This window comes from Grammomys surdaster, unplaced genomic scaffold (assembly GCF_004785775.1).
Source record: "Grammomys surdaster isolate TR1022 unplaced genomic scaffold, NIH_TR_1.0 126219, whole genome shotgun sequence".
Classification (NCBI taxonomy): Eukaryota; Metazoa; Chordata; class Mammalia; order Rodentia; family Muridae; genus Grammomys; species Grammomys surdaster.
In genome coordinates, this window is record NW_021621022.1 from 6,788,944 (window position 1) to 6,813,261 (window position 24,318).

Genomic DNA, 24,318 nt, shown 5'->3' on the forward strand with positions numbered 1-24,318 from the left:
CACTCACACACACACATTCACAACACACATATCTACACACATGCACACACACTCAAGAACACATACTTACATCTAAGCACACACACACTTTAGTGTTGCCAAGATCCAGAGCAAACAACTTACAGTGATGTCCTGTCTGGTTTTGAAGGTGCTGATGTAGTGGCTGTAGTGGCTGTCCTCCATTTGTCGTAAGACGGCAATCATGCAAGCCACAAAGCTGCCCTGCGAGGAAAGAAGCAGAGTCAAGATTCCTTAGAGTAACTGATAAGAGACTTTGGGCATCATGGATTTGGGGTTTTCTACCCATTAAGCTCTATCTACAAAGACACTTGGAACTAGAAATACTACTCCCAAAGATCCAAAGGCATATGCTTTGCAGTTCTGCTTCAAGCACCTCCTAGTGTGAGTATTAAAATCTGGGGTAGTGGGCACCCCATTAACAGCTACAATGTTTGGAATCCTCTAGGTCTATAGCAGTAGTTCTCAACCTTCCTAATGCTGTGACACCTAAAAACAGTTCTTTATGTTGTGGTGACCTACAACCATAAAATTATTTTCATTGCTACTTCATAACTGTACTTTTGCTACTGTTATGAATCATAAGGGAAATATCTGATCTGCAGACTATCTTAGGCAACCCCTGTGAAAAGGGTTGTTAAACCTCAGAGGGGTTGCAATCCATAGGATAAGAAATGCTAGTCTAGGTGCATTAAAGATCTCAACTAGGTTACCAGTTATGGTATATTATTTTGTGGGTTCTGAGTTCCCGGCTGGGGCAGAACTGAAAAGACTCAAATCTGAAGGTTGGAAGGTGTGGGAAGAGTAGAAATAAAACAGAAGGTGCCGAGAAACATCTCTCAGGGAACATCGCAAACGTTTTAGGTTTCTGGAGCATTTTCGATTTGGGGGTTTAAGAGTTGAAAATGCTCGCCGGGCAGTGGTGGCGCACGCCTTTAATCTCAACACTTGGGAGGCAGAGACAGGTGGATTTCTGAGTTCGAGGCCAGCCTGGTCTACAGAGTGAGTTCTAGGACAGCCAGAACTACACAGAGAAACCCTGTCTTGAAAAACAAAACAAAACAAAACAAAACAAAACAAAACAAAACAAAACAACAACAACAAAAAGAGTTGAAAATGCTCAATCGGGAAAATCTATACAAATGGTCCAAAATTTGAAAAACCACAATTTTTGAAATCCCTTGGTCCCAATTATTTCTGATAAGGGATATTTAACCTGCAACAATGCTGAGGAGGATGGGAACCCTTAAAAGCCATCTCTCTGACTCTAGAACCCTTTGGACAGTTATATCTAGTCTGTGAACCATGTGGAACTCTGTACCAGACTCTGAGAAGGGGACAGAGAAATCCGCGATGACTGTAATGTCTACTTGTGTGGTCTAAATGACACACTCAGGGCGCTCTTCCCTCAGCTACACGAATTTCAGCCAACAGACCTCATTTTCTAGTCAGAGGAAAATACATTACCTTTTGTACTCATGTAAATACAAAAGCTACACAAATTTAAATGAATTTGGCACAGAGATGTTGGCTTAAGGAGAGAAGAGACCACTCCTATACCTCCCTCTGAATGTATGTCTTAGACTATTTACTGAAAATGCTTATTTTTTCCTACCCATAAGGCAATACATAAACTGTATTGAGATCTGGACACATTTTACAAATTATCATATACTTTGCATTTATGCAATAGCCAAATGCTATTTGGGTCTCTGGTCTCTTGCTTACTCTGGATTTTTATTTTAATCTCGCTTTTGTTTAACTTGCATTTCTTTTGCTCTAAGTTAAAACTTTCCTTCTATATCGTTCTGGGCATTTTTTTTATTTTGCTTTTTATTCCTATTTATTTATTTATTTTTGAGAAAAGTTTGCTGGTAGTCCAGGCTCACTTCCAATTCCTATGTAACAGAGGATGATCTTGAACCTCAGACTCTCCTGTCTCCCCAGTGCTGGGTTATGCTTACAGGCGGGTACAGGCATGCTTGGTTCATTCGGTGCTGGGGATCAAACCTAGGACCATGTGCACACCAGGCCAGCAGTCTCTCAACTGAGCTATGCCCTATCCCATTCCTTCATATTCTTTACTTATTTAACTAAAACACTATTATTATTGGCTACAATAGTCTTTGTATATTAAGTCTATTAGTGACTTTCCAGATATGCTGTATGACTCTGATGTTTTATCAGGACAAAAATCTAGTTCTCCCTCTTTTTTAATATTTGGAGACTCAATCGTCCTAGTCCTCTAGGATCAGGTGCATATCCATTTATGCTTTTTCTCAGCTGCTCTAGCACTTAATTTTTCACACAGAATGTTTAATTTCATTTGACATTTACCTTGAAGGTATAGAACCAAATGAAAGATGAATAATTTTCCCCAAACCATTCATTTGCTTTCCAAATGATATAAATTCAAAAATCTTCGGTAAGAGTCTTATTCACATAGTCAAAACTCTACCTGTGAACTTGGTTCTACCTTACTTAGGAATAGACACACACACACACACACACACACACACACACACACATATACACACACACACACACAAGAATATACACACACAAACACACATGTATACACAAACATGCATTTCTATAAACACATACACATATGCATAGACATACACAGATAAACACACACACACTCAACTGCAGGAGTCTGACAGGATTTTAATTATTCTCTTACAATATGACAAGTTATTGCTTATACTTGACTGCTCATTCATCTGCACCTCACTTTTTTTTTTAAATCTCATGTTTGTGTGACTCAAGGGCATAAGAATTTTCCCTTAAATCTCTGAACAGCTGCTACCTTCACAGAAAGGCCATTAAACACATTTAGTTTTAAAACACCTAGTTCGTAAAGAGTGCCTGAGTCCTATCAGCCTTTCACCCAATTTTTCTGCGTTTCAACGAACTGCTTGTCATTTTAGCTAAAAAACAAACAAACAAACAAAATGACAATTATATAAAACTAGCCCAACACCATTCTGGACACTGAGATGTACCACGAACACACAATACTGCCTAAATACTGGCCTGTTAGTTTCAAGTGTCCTCCAAAAACCCTTTTGCCTGGGGCTGCCTGTGTCCCCAACTCTGTGTTGTATATTAAGAAAAAATAGATTTTTTTCCCTCCAACAAACAGCTAAGGTTGTTGAAAATCTTATATCCTTGGGCTGGCTAGATGGCTCAGCAGGTAAAGGTGCTTCCTGCAAGCTTGGGGCCCACACAATAGAAGGAGAGAAATGATCCCTGAAGGTTGTTCTTTGAACTCCACACATGCCATGCATCATGGCACACACACACACACACACACACACACACACACACACACACACACACTAAGTTTAATTTTAAAAAGAAACATTGTGCCCCTGAGAACAGCTGGAAAACCAAGTACTTGCAGCAGGGGCTGTTATTTCACTATTGTTTACGACATGATCTGGAAATGCCTTCAGGAGGAATGAGAAGCCAGAAGCTAGGCCATGGGAAGCTCAGTCATGGAGAGAAAGCTCAGTCTCTTGGAGAGTCCAGACTGACTATCTCAACGTCACCAGCTAATTGCTGCTGGATGCTTACCAGCCTTCTATTGATGCTACCACTGCTTGCTCTCTCACCTGGACCACTCCAGTCGCCTGTGCTGTAAAGTCTCTATTGGATGGTATCTTGTTATCAGCCTGATGCTTCTCACTGCCTGCTCCTTGCTACCTATTCTTAATAAGTCAGCCATTCAAAGTTAAAGCATGGCCATCTTAGATCATCCTTTGGACCTCAGAATGGTCCTCTAATTAAAATCTAACCTCAGCTTCTGGTATATTCAATAGAAGCGGATTCACTTCAACCATGACACCATTCAGCTTTCCATCATTATTCTGGCCTCAATTTTGTCCTTTATTGACAACTATTTAGGCATAATAGACAGGTCACTGGCCTTCCTAAGAACATACTGCTCACTAATCCTTAATGACATCGGCCTTTTTCCTTCAGAAACTGAGATAGGCTTATAACGTGTAATGGTGATACGGAGGCCTACACGGGTTCAGCGTAGAGCCACTGGTGGGGTGGGGTGGGACCATGTGCCTGCAGTGTGGGCTACCAGGAGAGACTCACGATGTGAGGAGACTGTCGACTCATCCCAATCACGGTCCGGTTGATCCTTCTCAACAGCCTCTCCATGATCAGCTGTATGTGTGCTGAAGTGGGACCCTGTGGCAGAAACAAAGCTGTGACATCCCCAGCTAACGATGCTGAGCAGATGAGGGGCACCCAGGACAGTCAGGCACATACTCGGGAAGGAGAGGGAAAAGAACAAAGTTCTTGATGCTGCTGCCCAGGGGCAAATTAACAAACAAACAACAACAAAAAGAACCTCCCTCCAATCAAAACTCAAGGTTACGGGTTTGTTGTGCAATAAATGTTTGTGATTCCTTTTCAGTATAAATGTTAAAGCCCTAACACCCAATAATATCAGAGGACCCCTGGAAGGTAATTAAAGTCACAAGGGTGGGACCCTGATCTGAGGGGACTAGTGCCCTTATTAGAAGAGACACTGAGGGGGGACAGGTGCATTTATACTCTCTGCCTCTTGCTGTGTAGACAGAAGTAGAGTCCATGAGAACACACAGGGAGAGAGTGGCCATCCATGAGCCTTGCAGAGTGTCCTCAGCAGAGCTCAACCATGCTGACACCCTAACCTCAGACTTCCAGCTTCTAGAACTTCCAAGGAACTAACTTCTGTTTAAGCCCACTATTCTGTGGTGTGGTGCAGAAGACTGGGCATCATCGCTCTAGGACTTAACATTTTAACAGTCACATGTGACTCAGGGCCATTATTCCTCTTCATCAACCTTCTCGTAACTGAGAAAGGAGGAAGGCCACAGTGCTCTTATTGGACTCAACCGGACTAACACAGCACAGTGCTGAACACATGTGCATACTCTAATTCCTTCCCTGTCTATAGTTGACATTACATTCCCTTAGTTTCAGGGTAACCATTTTTCCTTTACCAACACTGCCAACTGCAGATAGCTTCTTGGTGAGGGTTGGGAGCCCACAGTCCACTTGCCCCTCTCAATGCTGGGACCCTGTCTGGCTCGAAGCTCATAGGCCTTGTATGTACCACCACAGTTAAGAGTCACTTAAAAAAATGCTATGTGTATGACATGACTGGTCATATTTTTTACTCACTACCAAGTTCTGGCTTAGAAATCAAACTCCAAATCACAGCACTACAGGAAACTGTTTTCAGCTTCATCATGTGGTTTCTATAGGGATGTGTAAGGATAAAAAGGGGGTGGATTATCTATCATGGATAAATATCAAATGAACTGTACAAACAGTACTCGAAGTCCTGGGGCTCAAGGATATGGAAAGACAAGTTTAGGGCTGAGTCAGAGAAAACAATAGTATCTTCACATGCTTCTGGGGCCAAGGATGGCACAGAAGAGCAGAAACGCCCAAGGGAATGACACGCTGAGCATGAGGTGGGCCATGGAGCTGTGGTGGAGCCAGGCAAGTCAAGTAAGACTTGGGTGTGAGACAGAGAGAGCATTTCCTGTGTCCTTTGGCAGTGTAGACTCTAAAGATACTGCTGAGAAGCACAGGCCAAAGAGAACAAGTGGTCCCCTGACGTGTGGGAAGCCCTGCCCCTGGCAACCATCATTTGTTTGGGGTGAGGTTCTTTTCCTTCTCTGCCATCAGTGTTCAAGAGAACATGTTCTGTGCCGTTTCCCAGCATTTCCAGTGGAGCCTGAACACAGGACACAAGAGATCCAGGCAGGTTTAACTCCCGTTCTCAAGAGGTGGGGTCGGGGGTTGGATCACAGAGAATACCAAATTTAAAAATATTTCTAATGGGCTCCAGAGATGGCGACAGCATCAGAGACGATGAGACCAGAATGCAGAAGCTAAAGAGGTTTCTTCAGGAAAATCATCTTAGTGGGTCTTAGCAGAAATTGGTTCATTTCCTTCTTTAAGGTTTGGGTGTGTATGCATGTGTGTAAAGATACACTTGCCTATGCATATCCATGTAGATGCCAGAGCCTTCTTCTTTCTTACTATTTTATTTGCTGAGTTGAGGTCTCCCATTGGATCTACAGATCACTATTTTGGCTACACTAGCTGCCTAGTGAGCCCTGGAGGCTATGCCTGTTTCTACATAACAGTGATGGGGTCACATATCTGTAAGTGCAGCCACGCCCAGATTTTACATGTGTGCTAGGGAATCTAAATGCAGGTCATCATGCTTGTATAGCAAGTTCTTTACCCGTTGAGTGTCTTCCTAGCCTATGAACTTACAGATCTGTTTGGTTGTTTTTTGAGATAGAGCCTTACCAAGTAGTCGTGTCTGGCCTGGAATGTGCTAGGTCGATCAATCTGACCTCAACCTCAAAGATCTGCCTACTTTCTCCTCTTGAATGCTGGGATTAAAGTGTCCATCATCGCGCCTGAGCAATGTAGAGTCCATAAGAGTACTGCCAATGACCTCAGTGGTAATCCAGTTAGGAAAAGCAGTCCACTGGGGCCCTCACACTAAGCCATTTGCTTATCTGTCTCAACCTAATGTGAGGTACACCATGTTTAGTCCATTCTAAAAAGGGCACAGCTTGCTCTATTACCTCAGTGCTCCTACACTGCCTGAAATGAGAAAAACCACAGTTTCCTGCTGGGCGCAAAGGGACTAGCAGAGGCTCAGGCCATAGGAGGTGACTGGACTCACCACATCCGTCCTGTCCAGCACCTCTAGTATGTTGCTTAGAAGCTGTGAGCTTGCCTCGTGGTCGGGCTTGGTTGAGTGGTCGTCCAGCTGGCCACTGAGCTGGTCTGTCAGTAGCGGCAGCAGCACCTCCCTGCACTCTGAAGAAGAACAGAAAATGGCTCACACGTGGCTACCTGCTAGCTCCCTCTACAATTCCACTTGCCTCTGAACATCCTGCAGCCAGTCCAGCCAGAAGAGCACATAGATTTAGGCATGGAGCTTCAACTTCAAGTAAGAAACTCCTAGCACAGGTGGATGAGATGTGAGCACTGACTACAGTCTTTCTTTTTCAACGCTGAGGATTGATAGAGGGCCTCTGTCTCTATGGCTGAGACACAGACTAAGCCCTAACAGTGTGTAAATTATGTAACAATTTCTCCAGGTTTTAATTTTCAAAATTGTCTATATTGTCTATGTGTGCATATGCGAATGCACATATGCTTACTTGGGTTCATGTGTACCAAATTCAAGCAGTAGCCCATGGAGGCTACAAGAAAGCATCAGATCTCCTAAAGCTGGTGTTACCGATGGTTGTGAGCTGCCATTTGGGTGCTGGACATTGAATCTGGGTTCTCCACAAAAGCAGCAAGTGCTGTTAATTCCTTAGCTATCTCTCCGGCCTACCCCCCACCCCACTCCCAGTTGTGTTTTAAAGTTTTTAATTTTCTGGTTTTTGATGCTAGAGATGGAAGCCATGGCTCTACACATGCTAGGCATATGCTCTACACCACTAACTCCTCTACAGTTTGTCTGTTTTTTAAACGTTACCATGAACACTAAGTTACAGGAAGTAGATAAAAACAAAGGCAGACAGCCATGTTCTCAGAAAGTTTCTACCTGACCAAGACAATTATCAAATTCCTGTGACTCCCTTGTCCCTGGCTAGCACATCTGGTTCACATCTTTGTGGATGTGTGGTTTATGGAGAGTGTCATTACATCCTTTTCTTGGGATCTCTGCCATGATGGTACTTCATGAGGATGACTCCGAGTTCTCTGGACATTACAAAGGTGACTGGAACCAGTGGTTTTACTGCGACCAACTAGAACTATCTAACTGGTGACTAGAGAGGTGACCCTTGAATTTTATCTCCAGAACACATGCAGTGGGAGGAGAGGACTGATTCCCACCAGTTCCTCTGACCTCTATGTATGTGTGGTGTGTGGTAGTATGCATACATAAAGACACACATGCACACATGCATGTACACACACATACACATAGAAAGAGAGAGAGAGTAAGAGAGAGAGAGAGAGAGAGAGAGAGAGAGAGAGAGAGAATAAGAGAGAGGATGAGAGAGAGGATGAGAGAGAGGATGAGAGAGAGGACGAGAGAGTAAACACATAAAATATAAAAGGATAAAATAAAAGGAGAAGAACTGTCTAGCTGGGGGTGGTGTTATGTGCTTACAATCCTAGCCCTCAAAAGATAGATGGAAGAACTAGGGTTTGAGGTCAGCCTGGACTGCTAAGAGAAGACTGCTTTAGTAAAAAAGGAAAGAAACAATAGTAACTATCAGAGATGCCAAACAAGGCTGGAGAGATGATGGCTTGGCACTTAAAGAGCACATGCTGCTTTCCAGAGGACCCTACTCTGGTTTCCAGTACCCATAGCAGGTGGCTCAGATCCACCTGCTACTCCAGCTCTAGATCAGACACCTCTTCTGGCCTCCTTGGATACTTGTATGTATACACACACACACACACACACACACACACACACACACACACACACACAGAGGGAGAGAGGGGATTGGGGGAGAATAAAAAAGAAAACTAAACTGACTTCAGCCTCTTAAACTTCTTTCCCAGAAGGTCCTAAAAACCAAACTAGCTGGGTGCTGATGGCTCACACCTTTAATCCCAGCACTCGGGAGGCAGAGGCAGGCGGGAATCTCTGAGTTTGTGGCCATCCTGGTCTACAGAGTGAGTTCTGGGATAGCCAGGGGCTATGCAGAAAAAATCCTGTCTCAAAAAACCAAACCAAGCAACCAAATAAATAAGTAAAAATGAAGAATAAACAGTCAGCCAACAGTCAAGGGTATTGCTGGTACCAAATTCAAATCAAATAAATAAAGCAAGAAACAAAACCCAGGCAGGGAAGGAAGTGCTATGTCTGGACATGGGCTGGCTTAGGGGCAGGGCAGAGGCTATGGAATCTCTTTCCTGATCTAACAGTTCATTTGTAAAAGTTCATTACTAAGTCTTCCTGCTAAAGCCCTTCCTCACTTTTTGATGGAGGTAGAAAGGTCAAGAATTTAAGGTCATCTCAAGATATATAGCAAATCTGAGGCAAGCCTGGGCTATATAAGACCTAGCTTAAATATCACACACACACACACACACACACACACACACACGTGCAGAGAGAAAAAGGGGAGTGGTATTTAATATATTGGAATGTGTGTAGCTTATAGACCAATAATATTTTGTACAAATGACTTTAGCACCAACAAATTTTGGTATTCACAGAATGTTCTAGAATCAGTCCTTCATAAATAACAAGAAACATCCCTAGTTTTCTTTTTGGTGATTGTCTCACTTCAGGATTAGGTTAGTAACTTTACAGAACAATAAATATCACACAGACATGCTACAGACTTGTTCAATTTAAACTGAGGCTTCACTTGTTATGATAAACTAAGATAAACTAATCTCTCAGCCAGCCAGAGTGACCAGAGAACAGAGAACTGAAGTACCAGACTCAGGAATGCGCTTTGTAACACTGTGACAAGCCACTGTGGCACACGTGTACTCCAGTGGAGGGCATCTGATTCCTTCCCCAAATGCTGCAAGTTCTCAGGGAGACTCACCTGCCTGCTGGAAAAGGCTGCTCTCCACTATCTTGGTCATGCAGTTAAGTTTCTGCCGGACCAACTGGTTGTCAGGAATGCTTTGAATGAACTTGCAGAAGAGCACGCTGGAAGAAAAGCGTGGTGGCAGGGTCAGTGTGCTCATGTGGCCTTTCTGAAGGCATCCTTAAACACTTCTATGAAGGCATCCTTACACACTTCTCCACTGAGAGCTGAGCACGAGTGGACCCAGAAACACTCAAGGATGACCTAAGACTTGATATGAGAGTGTCTCTGCTGCTGTTCATGTTCCCTAGAGGGTTCTGCCTTCAAGCTGAGTTTGCCTCTGGGAGACACAACACACCTAAACTCAACATCAGTATCCAGACCTGCCTGTTGCTTCTGCTTCTGCAAAATGCCTTTTCTAGCAGTCTCCTCTCCAAGGGCCACCATCGTCTGCATCCCTAGGCGACTTTCTTTTGCATGGCTCCTTTCCCCACAGAGAGTACAAGTCTCTCCCAGGGGCCAGCTTTGTGTGTTCTTTTATCTCTTCCACCAAACTGAGCACACATAAGTGTTCATTCCCTTAACACTTGTTAGAACAAAGGCAAATGCAGGGTCCAGGTCCGCCCAGCATTGGACTGCTCCTGTTAATTTCGAGACACAGATCGTGTTCTGCTTCTCACCTGAGCTCCATGGGATCAAACACCAGTTTGACATCATTAATTATGCTGGGAAGGTACTTCAAGGCTGCCCCCTGCGAGAAGCACAAAGGCAGTCAGTGCCAAGGCAGCCAAAAATATATATGCCACCGTGTCCCGGGCGAAAGGGCAGGTCTTGGAGTTTAAATAAGGAACTGGAAGCAGGTGCCCTTGCCATCAGATGCTGATGTCTTCAGAGTGACCTCCCCCAACTTCCTTCTGAAAAATGGAGGTCCAAGCCTTGGTCTTCCTGACCAAAAGGCTCTGTGCATATTTTGGAGGCAATTCAAGTTTCTTTCACCAAGTTACTATTAAAAGCAAGGAAGAAACAGTAACCTTTAAACTGGAGCCCTCAAGGGTTCCATGCCTCCCAGTCTGTAAAGACTGCTGCTGCTGGTGACTTTACACTTGAAGAGGGAGGCAGGGGGAGGACAGAGAAGAGAAACAGCCACCTGTGACAGCAGGGGGATCAGTTGGCTAAAATCGAGAGGTCAAGCAGGATGAATAAACAGCCATTCATGTGATGTCTAACGAGGTAGCCTGTCCTTGGTGAGTTGACACTTGAATATACAACTGTGTGCGGAAGTTAAAAGGTGGACACACTTTTATTGTGTGTTCATTTTTAGCAATGCTGTGCCTATACCCCAGGACCTCACTTGGGCTATATAAGCATTCTACCACACAGCCATGGCCTCATGCATGTTTCTTTTCCATCTGCCCATTCTACTAAGCTTCTCCTGTTTTTCGTGAGCCTACTTCACACTTCCCCTCCTACCACAATACAGCTTCATGAGGGGCCTTCAAAGGGTCCCCTATGAGGTCACCAGGCTGACCTTGATCTTGACAGCTTCTTCCAGAGGCCTGTCCATCAGCGTGTTGAAAGCAAGAAACAGCTGGCGGATTGAGTTGTTAAATTCGTCTCCATCTTCGCTCTGACCATAAAACCTAATGAGAAAAAGAAAATGGACAGTAGACTTGTGGTCTCAAAAAACAACACTAGAGGTCAGTGCCTTGCTGTCACCATCTCTTAACTGTGTAGAGACATCTCATGGGGCACCCCATGACTGTTTGTAAGAGACTAGAAATCAGCCCAAATAGATTGAAATGACATCAAGACTCTGATAAAAGTGAAGTAGTTATTTGTAGGTGAAGTCCTAACACAGGGTCTACAGCTGGCTAACCAGGACTGTCATTTGGAGCTATCTGAAGGGGCCTAAGCCTGGAGATGCCTTTGGGCCTGGCAGTTTGTGGGTACCAACCACAGGAAGAAAATAGCAGAAAGTCACTGTGCAGATGCAGCAGGCAGAGGCAAACATGGCTGCCTTCCTTACCTCATGACCAAGGACAAGAGGCATGAGCTCCCAGGGCAGACACCTCTGCTGTCTGAATCATCCTTGCCCATTCTCTTCCTCCCTCCCCACTGTCTCAGCTTCAATAGGAACTGAGGACAAAGGCACTGTGGAGACCCTCCCCAACCTAGCCTATGAATTCCAGCTGTTGCCCACTTTCTCCACTACCTCCCAGGTACTGCTGGCCTGCTCTACTGCAGGCACCTTGAATGTTATTGACAAGCACTTGCTTTGAGTAAAGCACTCTAATTGTCTTCATAAGATATGTGCCATCAACTCAGAAGTCTCTGGGTAGTTTTTCCAAACACACACGACGTCTCAAGGAAAAGACCATGCACTAGATTACTGATGGTAACACAGCAATGCCATTAAGTACTCAAGAGTAGGTATAACAGATTCAGAATATAAGAGCACATGCAAGTGCGCGCGCGCGCACACACACACACACACACACACACACACACACACACACACACACAATTTCTTCTGGTCTCCTCCAATCACATGAACACACTGATATCTTTCTAAAAATCCAATGTCTAAAACTTCTCCAGAACTCCAAACCTTTGATGAGTGCTGGCACGAAGCCACAAGTATAAAATTCCCCGTCTAGCTTTACATAAGGGGGTCAGTCAAAATGTACATGCATGAAGACACTGTATAAAATGACCTGAGCCCCAAAGCAGCTCAAAGTCAATTAAAATGGAACACACTTTAATTTTGTGCTCAGTTCTCAACTGTTCTTGCTTCAGCAAACACTATCACTGCCCACCCTGACTTCAAGGTTGTCTTTGGCCTGTCCCTTTTTAATGCTGCCCCATCAAGTCCTACAACACCTAATTAGCTCCTCCTCCAGAGCCAACCCAGCTCTGCAGTTGTATCGGAGGTACAGCCTCAGTATCTCACCCCGGAGCACCCAATCAGACGGTTGCTCACTTTCTACACAGGAAGTGAGATGATCATTTAGGAGCCAGAGATTCTTATCTCACTAATGAAACTGCCAGTGCTGCCCTCACACTGAGATAGAACCCAAGCTCCTGGCTTGTCACAAGACCTGTCTCTCTAATAGCCGTCATCACCAATCAAGACCTCCAGAGCACACAGCAAATTGACCATTTACACCCGTGAGTCCTGGTGTCATTACTACTTTAGTATTCTCTAGATGCAGATGAGCCTCAGTGGACCTTCTCCAGTGGTCTCATAACTCACCTCTGCCTTCAACCCCAAAGATCTGAAGTTTGATTATTCCATGAGCAACCAACACAAATAAGCACGAAGAACAAGGGACCTGGACGAGTACCAGCAGTATCCTCTGACTGGGACCATTACCTCAAGTAGAGCACCCGAGACTGGAACAAGGGACCTGGACGAGTACCAGCAATATCCTCTGACTGGGACCATTACCTCAAGTAGAGCACCCGAGACTGGATGATGAATCGAAACAGGTACTTCAAGGCTTTCAAAGCAGCAAACAGCAATTCCGTCTTGCTAGGGTCCTCAGCATTAGCCACATAGAAGTTCAGTACCTTGGAGAGTTTCCTAAAAAAAATAAAAAGGTAAGAAATCAACGTTGTCATAGAGCTTGCAGGCTTAGGGTATGCAACAGAGAAAGAAACAGTGGTTACCTGGGAAGCACAAGGCCCAGCTTTCAAACACACCCTCTTGAATACACCCTAAACAGGCAAACTAACTGCTGGTTTGTTTCCGAATCTGTTGAGCTTTGATACCTCCTCCCTTCTTCTTGGAAATACTAGGAAAACTAATTAAGTAACTAATTCCACAAGGCACAGCATCCTTTGGTGGAACTGAAAAGAAGAATCAGGAGATGACAGAGCTGGAGCTAGGGGGATGGCTCAGGGGGTGAAACACTTGTTATGCAAGCAGCAAGCCTGAGAAGTGGGGTTTGGATCCCCAGAACCCAAGTAAATGCCAGGTGTGTCGGGGGGATTACCTGTGATCCAGTGTACAGAAGTTAGAGACAGGGGGTCCTAGAAGCATGCCTTCTAACTAAAGTCTGGGGACAGGGAGCCAGGAAGACTGTTGACATCAGCCTTGGGGCATTCAAAAGTAAATGAACACAAAAGCACACACACACACACACATCCATACACATGAACACAGGCATACCACATAGACAAATGCATGAAAAAGGAGAAAAGGGAAACAAAGAGTTGAAGAGATGAGATTTGCTTTTTGGGGATAGTTATTTTTTGGCATGTAAAGCAGACATGTGAAGGACAGATGATGCCAGCCTACTGCAGTTGCCTATGCTAATTGCTTTCAGCTTGCTCCAACCTTTTGAAATCAATGTGGTACCAGATAGAGACTTCACAGATGAGAAAAGTGGACTCAGTCTGACTCTACATCACCATCATTCTGAACATGCCAATAGACAAGTATTCTGGGATTTCATGTCGTTTTACATTTTATTATGACTTGTATATGTACGGATACATGTTTGCACATGCGTGTTCGCTTTCAGGTAGAACCACTGATGTTGTTCTTCACAACACCTTGTTTATGGAGACCTAGTCTCTCACTTAATCTAAGGTCACAGTTTTGATTAGGTGGCTAGCCAGCCAGTGAGCCTGAGATCTGCCCATTTCGACCTCCCTAACATGGGATCAGAAATGTGTGCCACACACAATGCCCCTCCTTACTTAGGTTCCAGGGATTTAACTCTGGTCCTCAACCTTGAGCAAGTACTTTATGCACTAAGCCAGCTCCCCAACACCATGGCTTTAGGGTGACTTGGACTTCTGAAGGTATCTATATTTCAATTATTTTTGTTTCCCCTCAGTCCTGTGTGTGTGTCTGTCTGTCTCTGTCTCTCTGTCTGTCTCTCTGTCTGTCTCTCTGTCTCTCTCTCTCTCTCTGTGTCTGTCTCTATGTGTGTCTTTGTCTGCTTCTATGTGTGTGTGCCTGTGTCTGTCTGTCTCTGTGTATATGTGCGCATGCACGTGCGTGTGTGCATGTGTATGCGTATAATTAGCCTTAAATCCAAGCACTGCAAATAAATCTGGCAGAGTGTATTACTTGTACTTTTTGGCAGGTAAGCGTCTGACTTTGAACTTCTTACTGGCCTTGTCTATGTGCTATTATAGTCTTGTGTCTGTGACTATTGAAAATTCCCTTAGGAGGTAGGTGAGAAAGTGAGAATCTATAATCCCAGCTCTTGGGAGGTAGAGGCAGGAGAATCAGGAATTCACGTTTGCCCGGGGCTCTAATTAAGCTCAGTGTCATTAGGCTCCATACCAGATCTCCTCAGCTGTAGCTGCTGATCGCTTGGAAAGTCAAGGTGCTGGGTGGAAGTGTACCAAGTGCTGGTGTGTGTGCTGCCTTCCCCACCCATGAGGCAATCACTGATCATAAGGCTAACTGGTATGTTGCATAACATCTTCTTTGTAAGTTTTGTGTTTCTGTATCTTCCTGACACAGGATGATCTGACCTGGTACATCAGAGAGCAGTAATCAGCATGACCTGGCATGAGCCACTGTCTAGAGGACAGTTAGTAAATCCCAGCTACATTCCTGTCAGGATTTGGTCTCATTTCTCTGCACAGTAACTGGAATTCAACAATGGGGTTGGCAGGCCACACACACTGCCATGGGGAGCTGAGTACCACAGGGAGAAACAGTGACCATGACAGGTTGGTTCCTCTAGTCAGCAAGCCACAAATTGCATACTGAAAGGCTGCTCTATGCAAAAGGTTAAAACTACTGTCTGTTGGGTAAAAGGAAAATAAACCAAATTATCCAATGTCCAACAAGCAATCAGTTCCCCAAAGCACTGAGGGGTAGGGTGGAGGGTGTGGCCCGACCTTCTACCAGACTTGGTTTTGCCTAGTTCACTGTCAGACTCTTTGGTGCCTCATGATCATCTCACTAATCTGATTCATAAGGTCCTGACTTTGGCCGTCTGTTTTGGAAGTCTGTGCCTGTCTTCATCTCTCCATTGTATGCCCTTAGGTTTTGTCTTTTTGGTTTTGTGTGCATACATGCATTTGTACATGTGTATGTACATACAGATGGGTGCAAGTACATACGTCTTGAGGTCAGAGGTCTACATCAGGTGTTTTTCATAATTATTCTTCACTTTTTGAGACAGTTTTCTCTGGAGCTCACTAATTCAACATAACTTGATAGCCAGCAAATCCCAGGAATCTTCCTGTCTCCACCTCCTCCAGGGCAGGGATTACAGGCATACAATAGCATACCTGGGACGTTATTGGGTCCTGGGGTTCAAAATCAGGTCTTTGTAGGTGCACAGAGAGCACTTTGCTAACTGCACCATCTCCCCAGCACACACACTGGGATTTTAAGAAATGTATCCTTACCCTGAAGGAAGGGACTTAGTTTAACACCTTGTCCCATTGACATGTTATTCAAATGGCCTCTTTCCACAAAGATGCTTAGAACACAGTCCCACTCTCCAGCCAGGCTGACTATATGAAGACTCCTCTTGTTTCTCAAGTGTCCAGCCCCCCCAAACAACTCCAACAACATGCAGGTCTCCTGAGTCATACTTACACGTGTGCCAAGGTGGCACTGAAGTGCTTGTAAATGTAGGTTTCCAGTACAGGGTTAAAATGCTGAAACTTGATGTCTCCTATCAGCGAGATGATGAAGACCTGCAGAAGGTGGCCAGCATTAGCAGCAGCAGTGAACAGCCCCCAGTGCTCCTCTGCCTGTGAGCAAGGCTCTAACCTCCTGGTGCTGTCTCTTTCTTGGTCATTTTTACAAAATTTAGATTCTACATTTTAAGCTGAACAGTAAGTCTTAGGGTGCATATTTAACACAGAGAGATTATACATGTCCATGTCCAGCCTATTGCTATGAGTAAATGGATCCAGGACATCACAACTAGCCATGGGAAGCTAATGTTTCAAAAGAGTGCTGTCTGTACACAGGTGACTAAAGTCACAGAATTACACAGGAAAGGAGGAAGGAAGATAAGAGAAATGGGGTTGTCGGAATTATAAATTAATGCAACTTTGCAAGAGATTTTCCAAGTGGAGTATGAGTACTCCCCATGAGGGTCAGAGTTTGGTCTCTCCATTTCTTCCCTACATGGTATCTTATGTCTACATAGGACCTAACAGTGTTTACAAAGAACCACAGTCCACCAAGAATGAGTATGTACAAAGGAAGAGGCACCTGGAATTGCCATCTATGCCAACAGCCAGATGCCTAGTCCTTCTGGGCTTAATCTGTGTGGTCTCTAGTCAGCCTTTTTCCTATAAATGGGACCAGCTCAAATTGACAGCCTTGCCTACTTCTATCTTGCAACATTAGCTTAGATGTTGTGATGGTTTATATATGCTTAGCCCAGGGAGTGGCACTATTACAAGGCGTGGCTCTGTTGGAGTAGGTGTGTCACTGGGTGTGGCTTTAAGACCCTCATCCTAGCTGCCTGGAAGATAGTATTCTCTTAGCAGCCTTCAGATGAAGATGTAGAACTCTCAGCTCCTCCTGCACCATGCCTGCCTGGATGCTGCCATGTTCCCACCTTGATGATAATGGACTGAACCTCTGAACCTGTAAGCCAGACCCAATTACATGTCGTCCTTATAAGAGTTGCCTTGGTCATGGTGTCTGTTCACAGCAGTAAAACTCTAAGACAGAAGTCCTGACACCCTGCCAAACTGACCAGTTTCACCACACTGGTAAACATCACACATTTGCAACCCAGCTATGTCTTCAGCCCCAGGTAAAATCCTGTCCTAGACTCTCCTCATCGGTGAGAAGACGAGGCTGGGTTTAGATGTGCTGCCTTCCTCCCACTCACAGGACTGGTCTGCATTTCCCAGCGCCCCATCATTATACATCACAGCTCTGATTCAGTTGTCAGAACAGGCGTAAGGAAGCACTGAGTGACAAACTTGTCTGCTACGCTGCTTATCACATATAAGGACACTACAATTCATCTCTGATGGGTGAACACAGTGTCTCTGACATGGCTGGACAGCTGGACAAGGACATACATCTTTCTTTATCCAGGGCCCCTCCTGAGCTTTGACCAGAGCATGGAAAAGAAAGTTAAAGCACCTGCTGACCTTAATGTAACTAAACCCACTCTTTTCCCTAAGGAGAAAGTGAAAGCATGTCAAAAAGGTGAGACCAAACAGAGAACAAGCGCTTAGAAGAGAAATCTTCAGTCCCTCACTTGACTTCTGAGAGTTCAGGCTAAAACACTACTCAAGAGGGACGTACATGTGTAATTTTGCTCAATGATATTTATGGTATTTTAAAAACAAACTATCAAAGAATAAACACCGGTCAACAAGAGAAGCTGCTTACCAGAGCGTCAAACACAAGGAAGTCATACGTTTCATTGTCTGACATTTCCATCATTATGTTAAAAAGTGCATCCAGTGTGTCCTGTAAAAACTGAAGGTAAGATGAACAAAGAGGTTATTTTATTTCCAACCTGCTACACGTTGTAGAAAAAAATAATGTGAGCTATTGTGTTCTATTGAATAGGTGTGAATATAATACTTTTGTAAGACTAGCACACTAGCTTAGCCACGAGATACTAAGTTCTGGATTTCCAGTTTGTTTAATGAAAGTTGTTGAACTAATGAGATAGTAAAGTATACCTGTGGCTTCAAACATATAAGGCATATGGACATACCTTAACGATCTCTCCTCCGTCCACTTCCATTAACTTCTTCAGGTTGTGCTTAATGTTCTGAGAATTGGAACGCCAGTTTAGTAAGCCTAGCAGGTCCACTGGGAAGAACAAGCACAAACCACAGACATTAGAAGAAACAGCTACAGAATTTTCTAGAAAAGGTAAGCACTGTTAGGTTGGGGAGATGGTTCAGGGGGTAAAAGTGCTCATCACGAAAGTGTAAAGACCTGAATTCAGATCTCTAGAACCCAATCTGGCTGGCTGCAGTAGAACATGTCTGTAAGCCCCTGCCTCTCCAGCACTCCTACAGTGAGCCAGCTTGGTCTACACTGTAGCAAATGAGATGGAAAGGGAAGTCTGACATGTGAGGTTATTCTCTGACCTCTACATGTGCACTGAGGCCCATATCTGCCTGCACACCTGTGAACACTCACGTCTCATACACACACAAAGATTTTTAAAAGTTAACTGCTCTTAATAGTATTTAATTTGCTGGATGTGGTGATACAGGCCTTTGATCACAGTTCTCAGGAAGCAGAGGCAGGCGAATCTCTGAGTTTGAGGACAGCCTGGTCTACAGAGTGAGTTCCAGGGCAACCAGGGCTACACAGAGAAACTGATCTTGAAAAACCAAAAAAAAAAAAAAACGAAACAAAACAAAAAAACCCAAAAAACCAAAACAAACAAAAAACACTACTTTAAGAAGTACTTCGGGTGTTATTGTAATTTTTGCAATTTATTATTTTTAAATAATAAATAATTTAAATCAGGGAAAACCCTGTGATCCTCTGTAGTCCCTCAAAGGGGGGGGGGAACCAACCAGTCACTAATCTGCAAGAGCATAAAATCACTGACTGGAACTCATGTTTCACAAATGATGACATCATCATTGTAAACGTAAACTTAGAAAACACTCCTAACTAACCTCCCAATATCCAACTTCCTGCCTCATGGTTGTCCATGTTTGGGCAGATTCTGAGGGAAGGGACAGCATCCAGACACATCAGTGCCCTTTGATGTCACAACTGTACTGTAGCTGGTTTTCAGAGGAGAAAAACAGGCTTCCTGACACTAAATTGCTTGCTTTAGGTCATGTGACTACTGAGTGGCAGCAGGAGTGGAGTTTAACTAGCTCTATCTGATTCTAATCATGGCAGGTCACAAGTGCACACACAAATGCACACACAAATGACTTTCATGCTTAGATTTCCTCCCAGATAGTGTACTCCATGTGTGCAAATAGTTTTTAACAGTCTGAAATCCAAAGTGTTTCTAGTTCTAAGTATTTTAGAGAAGGGATATTCAATATGTATTATTTGTTACTCTTGTTTAAAAGATGGGAAAACCAAGTCACAGGGAAATCATCAGAGCCGTGACTGCATTCTAGCTCCAACTAGCTTCCAAACACTGAAACAAAATCAGAAGCATATGCCGAGAGTAAGAAGTTTACGATGCCATTAAGAATGTTTTAAAGCTCAGTATTCAGTGGCCACATATATTTCATTATTTAATTAAGCTCTAAAATTTATATGGATTCCAACCACCAGCCATTTGGGCTGCTTCCAGCATGCCCACATTATAAATGTCAGAAAACATTCACATATATAAGAGGTGATGCACATTTCACTGGTGCCAGATTCAGTTTCTGAGAGTTACACTTAGCCTCTGTGACTACTGTATCTTTAACTCTATCAGCAGTTATATTGTCACCTAGCCGCCAGCCTCAGTCAGGCTTATTAGACTGGCCCAGTTTGTTGTGTCTTTGGCTTAAGTGAGTTTGCCTTCCCATGCAGATCAGCTCCGAACTCCAGTCTGTTGAGTCCAGCCATGAGAACAAGTTGAAACAGCATCCATATTCTCAAGCAAGCCAGAACTTGTCAAAACCAACTCTAGGAGTACTGACTCTTAAACAGCAACCAGGGTCTGAGTCTTGAGTGTGCCTTCTCTCTACAGTGTACCATCCATCCCTAAGACAACGCTCCTGTTCTGCTCCATCCCAACTCACCCTCGGGCCTGATCCTGTGAGTGCATGCTACCTCAGCATGCTAAGGTAAGACCCCTGGGCAGTAGATCCTGGGCTCCCTAGTCAGGAGGGCTCCTTCCATGTAGCACAGGCTAACTGAGTAACTACTGCTGTTGTCAAATGCCATGTTAAATACAAGAGCTTAAAACTGATGCCAGAGGTTTGACGAGAAACAAAATGGAGCCTTGTTTAAACCATGCAGCTGATGGAAAAATTACTGGTTTCCTGGAGCAATGGCAGGGAATAGCCTAGGAGAAATAGAAACTCTACTGGATGTGGGGGTTCATATCTGTACGCTCATCAGTTGGAAAGCTAAGGCAGGAGGATCATTACTAGTGTCAACCAACTTGGGCTATATAGTGAGATCTGTGTCAAAAAACATAACAGAAACAAACAAGAAAAAAAAAACCATGAAATTAATCCATATTCTCTGTTATCCCTGTTTGGGAAGAGATTGATTACAGCCAGAATCCACCCACTTAACGCTGACTGTTCCTGAACCATCTACTATTTAAACAAACATCCTCACCATTGCCTTGGAATCCTTGAAGGGAAGTCATCTGAGGTTTCTGAATTTCACCTACTCAAGAATATGCTTAGGTTTTATGATATGAAAATGCACTTGGGACAGCTAATTATTTTAATTGTCAGCTAGACAGGATCTAGAGTCACCTTGGAGACCAACCTCTGGCTATATATATTTATGTGGAAGTTTCTAGGTTGTGCTGGCGGAGGTGGGGAATCCCACTTAAAATGTGTGCGGTAAGCAGAAACGGCATTGAACAGCAAACAGCACTCATCACATTCTGGCCCCTGACTGTGTGACCAACCACCTCATGCTTTTCTGCTGTCCCCCACTGTGATGGGCTGTCCCCATGAACTAGGAGCCAAAATAAACTTTTGTCACTCAGATTGCTTCTGACATGCATTTTATCATGGCACCTGGAAAGGTAACACACAGCATCACTGAACATCACTGGAGAAGCAGAATCCAGAGCTGAGTATCCTATCTGAGAAGACCTGGCACCACCTGGTCTGGTATCTTGAGTCTAATCAAGGAGTGTAGGAGGACCAGACCAGGACCATCTGTGTCCACGTGGTCCCCACACCTACCGTTCTGGGTGAGCTTTGTGGAGCAGATGAGGGTGGCGATCTGAAAACTGTCTTTCGTGCTGTCTTTGCTGGGTGTGAAGACGGATGGGTTTTTGGATGCTTGGAGTTCTTTTTCTTCCAGCTCTGCTTTAGTCCCAGGCAGAGTCAGATAGTATTTAGCATCTTCCATTTTCTTATTATCACCCTGAAAGGGAAGTGAGTTAGAAAAAGTAGAATCTGGGCAATATCTCTCACATGCTAGTAAAAAATACTCTCCCTGAGAAGAACATGGTCATTCTTAGCAGATGTGAGACTTTATCAAATTATATTTATAATCCCCTATAATCCAGACATTATCTTCTTACAGAATTCGCAGCAGAAATAACTTTATCATGGAAAATAAAGTTGTAACTTCTGAAGTAGAAATCAGAATATCTTATTCTCTGCCAGAACTAAACACATACATTACAGAGTAAGGTTGAGTTTGATTCTCTTGAACTTCTAAATAGTTACATGCATACTTTACTGGGACAATGGAGAAGTAAATAGCTCCCTACAGATCCTGAAACTACTCATAGACTGAAGAGATGCTAAGGAAAGAAAATGTTCATTGATTAGGCACAACTCAGACCAGCTGCCTACTATGTATCAGCCGCCCTCTGCCAGCTATTACTGGGGAAATGAGATCTCCCAGCATGTACTTCAAACTCTAAAATCTCAGTAAGTTTAGGGCTCAGAACAGTGTGCAGGGAATAGACACAAAATAGGAAAAGCAGCAAAAACCAGACAGTAAGGAAATGGTGCCTAGGTAACAACGATTCACAAACCACATCCTATAATACCCGCCAGTTTCTAGCCAAGCACACCTCTGTAGAGTCTGTACCACTTGGATGGCGGACAGCAGAAGCAAGGGCCCTGCCCTTTACTAATCAATCAGAATCCAGGCATACTCTCTGCCCCTCAGTGAGATACTCCTGGAACATCCAATAGTCATACAACTCACTGTCCTGTGAGAGAGCTGTAAAGCCACTAAGGGGAGACCTGGAGCCCTTTAGACTAAAGAGGGCAGACTTGTGTATCTTTCAGTAGATTTCTGAAGTTTATACACATAAATCTGAAAGGAGCCCGAAAAGCCACACTGAAAGGGAACAGGGGTATCTGAGCCATTCTGAAGTCCCGTGCTAGGAGCATCACCTTGTACACCACCAGGTCATGCCTCCCATCCTGCAGTGTGGTGCCGTCCGCGTTCATCAGTTTCACAAAGGCCACCCCAAAGGCTCGCTCTGATTTATCTCTGGCTGAAAAGATAGAAATACATGCCCAAGCCATGTGGGTAGACAGCAGGAGGTCATGGCTACGGCAGTGAATTTCATACCTGCTCGGGGGTGTGATGTTCAACCACAGTGTAATAAACATAGGCCAACAGTGAGCTTGTTCATGTATGTCACTGCAGCCCCTAAACTGAGAGTGCCTTATGTTTCACATAGGGTATGCTTTCTATATTGCCTGATGAATGAGACCACCACCCACTGAATCATCCAAACCAGAACAGTGGTACCAACTAATCTCCACCCTGTCAATCAATGACCTGTCCAACATATCAATGTAGTCTGACCCCTTTCTCTCTCCATACTCTGTTTCTACCCAAGGCCCAGACATGCTCATCACCACAACTGTTATCTCTATAAACCCTTCCTTCTATCTTCACCCCTTTTCACACAGTAGGAAGGAGAGCTCCCATATCAAACTCATTCATGGCAATTCCCCTGCCTCGACACCTTTAATGAAGTTGGGTGTGTGACTCATACTCATAACTCTAGCTACTTGGGAGACCGAGGCAGGAAGAATTCGAGCTTGAGGCCTCTCTGGGCTACATACATATCAAGACCCTCTCTCAAAAATACACAGCAACAAAAGTACAGGGTGGGGATGTGCCTTAGTGGTAGAGCACACATCTGTCACGCTCAGGGGAGAAAAATCACTATTCTATTTTCCTGATACCTAAGAATGCTGAGCTAAATTTGCCAAGTATCTGTATTTTAGATATCCAAATCTGCAAAGCATGCTAGAAAACAGTACATCTCTAAATGAAAATGTGCCACAGTCCTTCTAATACTTACATTCTTGAGATGACCTGTGTCGGAAGGTAAATCTTATGTGGCAGCGTGTGACCTCCTCAATAGCAATGAAGACCTGCAGAAAGGGGAGGAATCGGAAAGCAAGGCTCATTTGGAATCATTCCTCTTAACTGCACATTAAAATGCACATTTTTTGGTCTTAGACCATATATGTTTGTGTGGTACAGCACGATGTCTTGACTCTGCATACATTTTACACTGTTCAAATCAGGATAATTAGCATATCTGCTGCTTTAAGCTTTTATCCTTTGCTCAGGGTGATTATATTCAAAATCCTCCCTCTTAACTATTCTGAGAAAAAGAGACTTTAGATCTGGCTTTTCTATCTTATCCTAGCACAAGTGCCTTCAGAGACTCAAAGCTTGCTAGCAGGCTCCCTTCTCAGAACTACTCCCAGGCCGAAAGCATCTCAGACGGAGACCACTCTGCTGTTTATCATAGTTTCAGCGCCTGGCAACCAGAGGGAGAAGACCTGATTTTGAGGTCTACATAGGACCCTTCCAAGGGGAAGTCACATGCAGATACAGTGGTTACTAGTATCTATAAGAGGAGAAAAGGTAGAATACCAGGGTGGGGACATTCTCTGACAGCAGTGCAGTAAATTACAGGAAGACAGTGCAACAGCAGCAGTATCTAATCAGGGTTCTCTAGAGTCACTAAAAACACATTTCTGAGGAGCTCACAATGCCCAAGATAAGTAGCTTTAAAAACCACAATTCAGCCATGAGTGGTGGCACGTGCCTTTAGTTTCAGTGCTTGGGAGGCAAAGGCAGAGGGGCAGAGGGGCAGAGGGGCAGAGGGGCAGAGGGGCA

General features: G+C 44.1%; 1 protein-coding gene across 1 annotated transcript in view; it reads right to left on the reverse strand.

Moving 5' to 3' along the window:
• Dock5 (dedicator of cytokinesis 5) overlaps nt 1-24,318 on the reverse strand; it is a 173,754-nt gene that overhangs the window by 41,069 nt on the left and 108,367 nt on the right. The window contains exons 16-28 of the mRNA XM_028758729.1: nt 23,489-23,561; nt 22,563-22,666; nt 21,390-21,573; nt 18,254-18,351; nt 17,920-18,009; nt 16,150-16,250; nt 13,024-13,158; nt 11,104-11,215; nt 10,256-10,326; nt 9,591-9,697; nt 6,740-6,876; nt 4,132-4,227; nt 124-222 (exon numbers count right to left, since the gene is read on the reverse strand). Of these exons, the coding sequence (XP_028614562.1) occupies nt 124-222; nt 4,132-4,227; nt 6,740-6,876; nt 9,591-9,697; nt 10,256-10,326; nt 11,104-11,215; nt 13,024-13,158; nt 16,150-16,250; nt 17,920-18,009; nt 18,254-18,351; nt 21,390-21,573; nt 22,563-22,666; nt 23,489-23,561 (1,407 nt within the window). The remainder of the gene's footprint in view (nt 1-123; nt 223-4,131; nt 4,228-6,739; nt 6,877-9,590; nt 9,698-10,255; nt 10,327-11,103; nt 11,216-13,023; nt 13,159-16,149; nt 16,251-17,919; nt 18,010-18,253; nt 18,352-21,389; nt 21,574-22,562; nt 22,667-23,488; nt 23,562-24,318) is intronic.